The sequence below is a fragment of the Frankliniella occidentalis genome, unplaced genomic scaffold (genome assembly GCF_000697945.3).
Source record: "Frankliniella occidentalis isolate FOCC.00 unplaced genomic scaffold, Focc_3.1 Scaffold7, whole genome shotgun sequence".
NCBI lineage: Eukaryota > Metazoa > Arthropoda > Insecta > Thysanoptera > Thripidae > Frankliniella > Frankliniella occidentalis.
The window spans coordinates 112964-122498 of record NW_026267137.1 but is presented as its reverse complement, the minus strand read 5'-3'; the positions used below and the strand labels follow the sequence as shown (position 1 = coordinate 122498).

At 41.4% G+C, this 9535-nt stretch overlaps 4 protein-coding genes across 5 annotated transcripts in view; 1 reads left to right on the top strand and 3 right to left on the bottom strand.

Annotated features, from left to right (window-relative positions):
• The window catches only part of LOC113204711 (putative odorant-binding protein A10), a 2149-nt gene extending 1065 nt beyond the window's left edge, over positions 1–1084 (bottom strand). Inside the window, exon 1 of the mRNA XM_026419977.2 lies at positions 353–1084. Within this exon, the coding sequence (XP_026275762.1) occupies positions 353–566 (214 nt within the window). The 5' untranslated portion in view covers positions 567–1084. The remainder of the gene's footprint in view (positions 1–352) is intronic.
• A 147-nt stretch (positions 1085–1231) lies between these two features.
• LOC113204705 (charged multivesicular body protein 4b) lies at positions 1232–4352 on the bottom strand. Its single transcript, XM_026419971.2, has 5 exons — positions 3982–4352; positions 3598–3775; positions 3384–3498; positions 3125–3272; positions 1232–3034 (listed from the first exon to the last, which is right to left on the bottom strand). The coding sequence occupies exons 1-5, from the start codon at positions 4160–4162 to the stop codon at positions 2979–2981; spliced, it is 678 nt and encodes a 225-aa protein (XP_026275756.1). The 5' UTR covers positions 4163–4352; the 3' UTR covers positions 1232–2978.
• A 477-nt stretch (positions 4353–4829) lies between these two features.
• On the top strand, positions 4830–6551 carry LOC113204704 (CDK-activating kinase assembly factor MAT1). Its single transcript, XM_026419969.2, has 4 exons — positions 4830–5023; positions 5232–5371; positions 5455–5747; positions 5837–6551. Exons 2-4 carry the CDS (start codon positions 5245–5247, stop codon positions 6395–6397), a joined length of 981 nt encoding a protein of 326 aa, XP_026275754.1. The 5' UTR covers positions 4830–5023; positions 5232–5244; the 3' UTR covers positions 6398–6551.
• A 161-nt stretch (positions 6552–6712) lies between these two features.
• LOC113204703 (caprin homolog) lies at positions 6713–9496 on the bottom strand (the record flags this gene model as incomplete). Of its 2 annotated transcripts, none has more annotated exon segments than XM_052273047.1 (7): positions 6713–7573; positions 7648–7929; positions 8029–8200; positions 8276–8638; positions 8713–8930; positions 9150–9246; positions 9326–9496. In XM_052273047.1, coding segments are annotated over 7 exon segments (1413 nt in total), but the record flags the coding sequence as incomplete, so codon positions are not given.
• Positions 9497–9535: the final 39 nt, after the last annotated feature.

Sequence of the window (9535 nt, the reverse complement as noted above, 5' to 3'; positions counted from 1 at the left end):
CCCGCCCCACCACGCCCTGCTCTTCTGTCCGCCCCGATTTTCGAAAGGGCGCAGCGACCCAGCATGCTCGGCCGGTAAATAATAAGATGCGTAAGAGGATTTTAGACGGCCCGGCCCCGGCGAGCTGATCGGCGGCGAGCGCAGTGGCTGTCTCGTTACAGGCAGGAATACTGTACCGCATGCCAGGCGTGCGGCCGAGCTGCCTACCCGCACGGGGTCTGACGGGGTCCTGGGGAGGGGGAAAGCTGTCTCTGGCCTGGCGCACGAGGCGCACTGAGCAGCGCGCCGCGCGGGGTTGCTGCTGCTGCTACGGAAAGCAGCCCGCGGCAGCACACGATGACCGTCTACTCACTCTTCAGGCTGTTGCCGAGGCGGGTGCAGGGCCCCACGCCCTCCACGCACGAGATGGTCTTCCTGACGAGCATGGGGTCCATGAGGTACGCGTTGATGTTGCCCTTGCCGAAGTTGGCCATGCTCTGGGGCGCGGCGGCCGACGGGGACGCGGCCAGGACGACGACGGCCGCGACGGCGGCGATCGCGACGAGGGACATGGTGGAGGCCGTCATGGTGGAGCGTGGCGGCGGCGTGCACAGAAACTGCAGGGTGCTTCCGCAGCCCGCGACTTTATACCAGCCCTGGGTCCCGTTAGGCCGCCCGCCCCCGCCCCCGCCCCGGGAACCAGCCGGGCCGGGGCTGCCGGGGCTAGCCGGGGCGCCCCGAGTGCTTGTCTCTCTGACTTGTCCCAGGTGTGCCCAGTGCCCAGTACGTGTACACTGTACTGCAGTACCGGACCGGGGGACGCGGACGGCACCAGAGACAGAGCGGGGCGAGGTTCGTCGCTCTGCCCTTGCACAGCTCGCTTGTCTGTACGCCCAGTTCTTCTATATTTTTGAGCATTCGACTTCATCGAGGGCTCTAAGCGCATTGACAATTTGAGGGGTGTGGGGGGTTGAACTCAGTGTTTAATAATAACGGGCAATGTGCCATCCGTTGACCGTTGTCACTTGCCAACTATCGCCAGTCAAGGTCCCACACTACAACTGCTCACATTGGGTGAAAGTAAAAACATGCACATTACTAATTTGCTTGGGACAGTTCACATGGTCCATACAGGAGAATTTACTTTTCACATTCCAAGGTGTAAGACTCTGCAATGTCAGAAAACCAAAATTTAAGAGAATTGCAGTTCAAGAAAGCATTTGAAGAGAGGCAATCAAAATAAGACCCAGTGTTCAAAAAGTGAGTGAAAACAGTATATTTATTGATTTTCTATGAATAAAAACTGCCAAAATCCCAATTATAATCTTAAAATGATAAGGCTTTTTAAAAAGTGCTAAAAGGGATGCCACAAATGCAGCACACAATTGTGAACTAGCATCAATGAACAATCCCATAATAAGAAAACAAAGTGTCATAAATACAGACATGAACAAATTTACAAAGAAATAATATGTTAGAAGACATAGAGGCCAGGTGCTGTCAATCTCTATGATGAAGCCAAATATAATGAAAGCCTTCATACATGTGAATAGTCAGCAAGACCGTTCTGATAGTTTACAGTTAATATACAAAATTTGAATGCTAAATCACAGGTTCATTAAATATTGACTGAGTGACCATGAGTCTCATGTAGTTACTGAGTGCTAGTCAACCTATGGATCAATAATTTGATACCGCTTTGTTGGATGGATTTATGTAGAACACCACTTGATTAACAAGCAACTTTATTAGGGCATGGCTGCAAGAATTATTTAAAATTATACCATTCAACAAGCTTAGACAGAAAAATATCACACTACAATGTCATTTTCTATCTTCACTGAAGAAGGACCAAAATGACTCAAGTTTTGAAATAACTTTTTAAAAAAATAATTGTCTCTCATTGCCTCTACAATTTCTATAATAATATAATAGGATCATTTAAGAGTCACAAGTTAAAATTAAAATCTTTACAAACTATCATCAAACTACATTCAAAAGCGCTGTTCTGTTCCTCAAAAATTTGCTGCAGTTCCAAATTAACAAAAAAAAAAGAAAAAGAAAAAGCATGAGATGCCCAGAACTTAAATATTTCATTAATTGGCAAGAGTAACTATTAGTTCTTCAAATTTTGCAAATACAGACTTTGCCCTCTCTGGAGAAGATCGAACAAATATTGCCACTACCATGAATTTAACAGAAATGGTAGCAATGTTGATCCTGATAAGATAGTAAATCAATAACAGAACTTAGTCATCAACATATATTTATCTATCTATGCTCTCACACACATAACACATACTTATGTTTAGTGGGTAAAAGTAATGTCTATAGAATGGCTAAAATAAATTATCCAGCAAACTTTGCCTAGATTATGGCAGACCAGAATAATACACATTTAAAAAAAAGGTTAACAATTTCACAGGCAAGCCTCAGTTCTGAAGTATAATAGGAAGGATCGGTTATGTGAGAGAGAGCACAGAATTTTAAGAGAACTCAGTTCCAACTGGTGATGTCTTCAGTAATATGTACATGCAACAATGATTGCCCTTGGAAATCTCTCTTGACATCTAGTAGCGCAGCAAATAGTTTTAACCAGTAATGCCCTTCAGCTAATGAATTTGCTGTATTTCACTTAAATAAAATAAAATACTCATCATCGTTTAAGTATCACCAAAACACACTGTACATATTATTCTTAAGGAACAACTTTGCAGATAAACAATTAATATCCTTTAAATCAAAAATAGCATTTTAATCAAGTAAATATTAAAGAAATTATATTAAGCCATTTTATGTTAATAAGGAAATTTAACTAGCAAGTTGCCAAGGGGAAAATTTCACACTTCTTGTCACACCCTTTAAACATTGAAGCTTGCCCAACAAAGAAAATTGATAAAGCATGTCTGTGCAACCGGAAAGCATATGATTTGACCCACCAGGTTCACATACCTACATTTGCAAAATTCAGAATCAACTTAAAATAAATAAATTGATGTTTATGAGGCCCAAGATTGCATTTCCCGAAGAATATCTTCATCGTCCTCGTCTTTTTCTAAAACGGAAAACAAACATGATTAATTAAATAAGATCATTTTGATCACCTTGTCACGAGATCCAAAACTAATCGAATCATGCTACATACTGGATTTTGCTTTCGATGTTGATGCAGGAACCTTGGGCAATTCTGTCTTGGGTGCTTCAGGCAATTCATCAGCTGTTGGTCCAATGTCAAGCAGTTCCTTATCCAATTCTTCTTGTTCTAATTCTTCTAGTTCCCTTTCCAACTCATCCTGAAAATTGTGAGGCAGTGGAGATATTTGTAACATTTGAAGACACAATACTGACGTAATAGAAAAAGAAACAAATACAGCATGGCAATGGCTTTGATAAATTGAACTCACCTCATCAATATCATGACCAAATGCAACTGGGTTGGATATGGCATCAGAAATTTCTCTAGCTACATCTTGCTGTTCGGCAATGTCATCCATCATATCATGAACTTGATCGACATCCCTAAAATAAAACAGTGTATACAAAACCTCCAATTAAACAGCTTCAGTAATAGAAACAAACAAAAAGGAGCCTAAAGCTAACAAATACAAAAAGTCTTACATGTGTTTGTGAGCAGCTTTGAGGGCGTCCGCAGCATCTTTCATTGTTGTGAGAACAGCTGTATTAGTGTTGGCACCCTCTAAAGCTTCTCTCTGCATTTCAATAGTTGATAATGTTCCATCAATCTGCTGCAACTGTTTCTCATACCGCTTCTTCCGCTTGAGTGCTTGAAGTGCCGCTAAAGAACAGAAAGTGACAAAAACCATGGATTACACAAACACAGTCTGTGACATATGACAGTCGTAGCATTGCTTAAGTAAGTGCCAATAAAAAAACACAAGATGAGTGCAGCACACTTCAGATATAGTTTATAACATTTTTCTAAGCTAATTCTACAGTAATGAAGAGATTTTACAAGGTCAAGGTTAGTACGGAGTCACTAACCTCTCTTATTTTTCTGTCCATTTTTCTTAGCAGTGGCGATTTCTTGTTCAATTTTCTTTTCAAGAAAATCTTGCTTCTTGATGAGCATTTCCTCTGTTTCGCGAAGTTTTTGGATAGCTTCTCCTGTTGAGGGGGCTTTGTCTTCTTTCTTGCCCCCAAACACTTTACTTAGGAAACTCATGATGACGTCAAGTAAAACCTTAGTAGAAGTTAAATACGAGACTCTAAACTAGTAGAAATGGAGAAACAATCAGATTACAGTGCAAATTATTCACTGCAGCACACCAGACAACTACTGGCAGCCCAAAGATCAGAGTTGAGTCACACTTGTGCGTTGACACAAAAATCAGTGGCGTATTCCGTTGTTTGGCCTGTAATGTGAATAAGCAGTTAAATAAGTAGTTAAAGTGGTGGGGAGGCGAGGCTATCAAAGTGTATGAGAAGTTTAGATAGTTTTTTAAATCTTTATTCTTACTGCAATTAGAACTCTTTGTAATAAATATTGATATTAATATTTCAAACTAAGTAGGAGGATATGGCACTTCACTGCAAAAAATCGGCATGACAAGTTTGTAACAACTCGTTTGAGGAGAATAACATCATCATATCATATCTAGCAGACGACAACTTGACTTTACCAACCTACAAAGGTAAATCTTCTTGATCTCCTCCTTCAGTCAGATTACAAGTGAAACTTTGTGGTCATAGGATAGGATTAATAAGAAAATATAAAAATATGATACTCCACTCAAGTTACGCTCAAATAAATGCCTCCATAACAAAATATAAATTCAGTTATGGTGAAGTATCCGGAAGCATACAGTCCGCAAGGCAGTGAGTCGGCAGAGTGAATATGAATCGGACGGCATTCTGTTGAGAAATACTTGATGTTTTGCCACAACATTTGTTTTCGTTGTCAATCTGAAAGTCCTAGTTTTGCATGAAAATGGATTGAATTGTGTATGAATCTTTTCATTATTGGACTCATAAGAAGAGACGTTGCCAGTGGAAGTCCAGCCTTCATCAGCAAAACGTCATCACAGTGTGTATTTCTAATATTTTCTCTGTAATAGTGCCGCTAACCTGAAAGTGTTTTGAGGCTTGAAATATGTTACCTCAGATGTGGCGTGCATATGACTTTGTCACGTCATGTCTTTCCGATCTAATTTAAAATTATTTTAATTCTTGCAAGCATTCCTCGCCGTTCATTCATGATCTACACTCATTATCTTTGTTTTGTATTTTTCCAGCTTTTAATTCAAGATGGACATGGACATAGCTTGTCCTCGTTGCAAAACCACAAAATATCGTAACCCATCATTGAAGTTGCTTGTGAATGTTTGCGGCCATGGGTTGTGTGAGAGTTGTGTCGATCTTCTTTTCCTTAAAGGTTTGTTGTCTGTTATTGCCTAAGTCTTTACTTCTTGTCAGCAAGTGGTACTGTTATTGTCCTCTAATTTGTTTAATGCGCAGGATCAGGAAATTGTCCTGAGTGTGGTGTTGCACTCCGTAGAAGCAATTTCCGAGTTCAACTGTTTGAGGATTCTCAAGTTGAAAAGGAGGTTGATATCAGGCGTCGAGTATTAAGAGACTTCAATAAGAAGGAGGAGGATTTTGCAACTCTCAGGGACTACAACGACTACCTAGAGGAAGTAGAAACCATTATTTTTAATTTGGTCAACAACATTGATCAACTAGAAACAAATAAAAAGATTGAAAAGTTCAAAAAAGAGAATCGGGAACTTATTTTGAAAAACAAGGCCAGGGTAAAGATTGTTTATTATATTGTTTTCTTAATTGTCTTGTCCTTGTAATAATTTAAATTGGTGTTAACTCTTTCCATTTTTGTTTTCAGGCTGGAAGAGAGGAAGCTGAGCTGGAGGCTCTTCTTGAGCAAGAGGCTGCAATGGAAGAAGCAAGACGTGCCCAGTTAGCAATGGAAGAAAAGGAAGAGAAACGAAGAAAAATCAGGAACAAGGAAGCCTTGATAGATGAGCTTATGTTTTCTACGGGGAACGCGAGGAATATTGTTCAAACATTTGCTGAAAGTCGAGCTCAGGATGCTGCTTCTCAAGCTGCTCAAGCCAGTTCTGTCCCTGCACCTGCTGTACGAGCCACACAGTTCTCCACTGGAATCCAAATTGGAAGGGGAAGTGGTCATGTTGAGTTTCTTCCAGTTCCAAGAACAGATGATACCCCGCTGTTCCACTATGAACCTCCTCAAAGAATATTTGATGGCCCTGCTCCCCCAACCCTGCTAGATGTTGATCAGAATGGATTCTTAGCTCACATCAGAAGTGCTTCGGAAGAAGAAAGGGCCGGAGGATACAATTCCAACATCAGTTGTCTGAGAGCTCTGGAAGAAGCCATGTCAGGACTGTATTATAGAGCTCACAGGGGAGAAGCTGTATTCTGATAGAAATCTAATGGCCTACTCAATTGTCCTATGCCAACACCACAATCATTAGTTCCAAATTGGTTTACTCCAAACTGTGGGCTCTTGGTTGTGTTGATGGTATACATTATCCTTATTGTGTATATATATTCTCAATATATTGATTTTATTCCCATCTGAAGTTGTATTTTTTGAAGCCCAGTTATGATGCAACTTTGTCATAAGTGTACACTCATCACACTGATACCAAATGCGATTAGGGGCATGTGATTAGTTTTAAACAAATGGTTATTTACTAGTATTAGCGGAGGCAAGTGCTAATGAAAACAAAATTAATTCTGTTGCAAAGTACTTTTATTATGATGGAAGATGTTTCACTTGTGGATCGGCAGTGGAAACAACTAAATATCAACAATAAAGAATGAATTATCACATTCATTAAATACAAAGAAAAAAAAAAGCATACAATGGAAATGTAGAATGTAGACAGCAATAGGTTTGAACAGCAACAATTAACATTCCTGCTAGAATATTCCCATGCTTTAAAACTGAACTGCAGTCTCCACACAAAATGCTACGCCTGGCACTTAGCACAGAAATACATTGCCTATTTTTTTTTACATTTTTTTTGGAATAATGTATACTGTTTTTTTGTACTTTTTATAAAATAAAAATTGTTCCATATTTCACTGGAGTTGCATATTATTGCTGCCATGTGGGATACTGCTGATGGCAGTTGAATACTTTAGATGTTGAGCTAAGCCATGCTGTATGATTGGCTAACCTCAAGCATACACAGCCCATTTCAAGAGATAGACTACATACTCCAGCTAAACAAACACAGTCAGAAGTCTTCATAAAAGTGCAAGTGTGCTTCTTTTGCTGGAGGCCAGCCAGTCGTGGGAATTAAAAATAATTATAAGGAACTTTTTAACATGATATACAATGCTAACAAACAATAGTTAAGAAATACGATTAACAGAAAGTTCACATTATTGAGACTGGTCCAAAGCCATGTTGCAGCTGTCAGCCAAAATGCTGTGGAAGCTGACTATTGAGTCGGTCGTGTCTTGTGTGCTCGGATGCACTACTGCTTAGGCCCCGGACCACCGGTCGGTACCCCTTGGCCTGATTGGCCTCCCCTGAATCCGCCGCCACCGCGTCCTCGCGAGTTTCCTCGTGGGCCACCTCTTGGACCTATAAATACAGCTTGGAATTAGAACCAGTTCTAACAGTGACCTGAACTGAAAAACGCAAATGACTAAACCCACCTCCTCTGTCCATGCCGCCGCGGTTAGGCCTCGGCCGATCCATGCCACCACCTCGTCCACCTCTGTAGCCACCTTGTCCGTCCTTGTTGTAGCCGTTCTGGTAGAAGGTACCACCCTCACCATTGTTGTTGCGATAGTAGCCACCTTGCTGTCGGTCATTCTGGTACGGCCTATCATTGCCACCTCGGCCGCGACCACCGTAACCATTGAAGGTGCCGCGTGGCTTCCCTCTGCCACGCTGATCACGGTCCCCTCTGTCTCTCCGCTGAGTCTGATAGCCACCTAGAGCAACAAAGTCAAACAATAAGACACCAAAATCCACAAAGAACAAAAAAAAATAAAAAATGGAGGGTATTAGTCATAAAGGATAAAATTAATTACCATCATTGTTGTTTGAAGTTTGGGACCACTCATTCTGGTTCTGAGAATTCCAGTCATCATTGTTCTGGTTGTTCCAGTCATCAGTATCATTGGGCCATTTGTTATTGATATTCTGGGGTGGAGTAGACTGTGTAGTCTGCTCTGCTTGTGAAGAGTCAACATGGTTGTCATTCTGCAAAATAAACAAAAGTAGTTACAAAAAGCAGCCCTTCATATTTCAATTTGGGTAACAAAGACAAAAACTTACCACATGCTCATTTCTTGACTGGTCGTAACGGTCTGAATGAGGGCTGTACATTTGCTGTTGGTATGGCATGCCAGGTGGGGGGTTACCTGCATTAGGTGGTGAGACAGGGGGCAGATGAGATTGAGGGATGGGGAGGGCGTTTTGATTAGCAGCACTGAAATTTTCACCAGGAAGAGTGTGAACAGGCTGAATGTGAGGGGGTGGTTGATGTTGAGGGTGGAACATGGGAACAGCAGATGCCGGTGGGGGATTGACTTGGCCAGGGAAATTCTGATTAGTGAAAGTCTGTGTTGGAATTGCAGATGGTGGCATTTGATGTGAAGGTTGGGGTAGTGATGGGTCAGGTGAATCCAGTTCAGACTCCTGTAAGAAAAGAAAATGTTAATAGAAGTCACACGGAAAGCATTATGCACGATAGTGGGGACTTAAAACAGTACCTGCAGGAAGTTGAAGGTTCCACTTGTGACAGAATTGATAACATCATGTGGTCTAAGGGGAACCTGGACTTGTGGTTGCACTGGTATTTGATGCTGAGGAACTGGAAGGGCCGCGTCTGAGTAGACAGCAGCAGGATTGACATTAGTATAGTATAATCCACCATCAGGAGTTGGCTGAGGTGGTTGCTGAATTGGCAGTTCGGACTGAGGTGGTTGTCCTAAGATGTGAGGTTTAAAATGAGATTGACTGAATTCTAGCAGCAAACCACACAGCTATTGCACAAGCAAAATGAAATTCCCAATTTAACACCAGAACTGTGCAAGATTTAAAGCTTGCACCAAATAAGTTGTTTGAAAGAAATAAGAAGTAAATATAAATTGTTCTGGTATTTAACTAAGACATTCATCAAAGACTGATGTTTTACACTTAATAGTACCTTGAGGAGCCTGGAATGTAGGGTTGACCACTTCGGGCACTGGGACGGATTCTTCTACAGGAACCTCAGCTTGCAACTCTTCCACCTGAGCTTCAACCTGGAGAGTAACCAATATCCACTTTTAGCAAACTACTAGATAGCAACTTCGGAATCAAGGCAATCAGCAATGAACTTACAGCTTCCACAGGTGCCTCTGATGCAGGTTCCACAGACGGCTTGTCAAAGTATCCACAGGCATGGACTGAGCTGATCTTCTCCTTCAGAACTGTGTAAGTCACACCAGCAAATTCCTTCGACTTTCCATCGATGGCGCTCAAGTAATGATCTGCAGCTGCTACCAGTTGATCCTGAAAAGAAAAGTTATTAACATAAGACAATTAAAATTA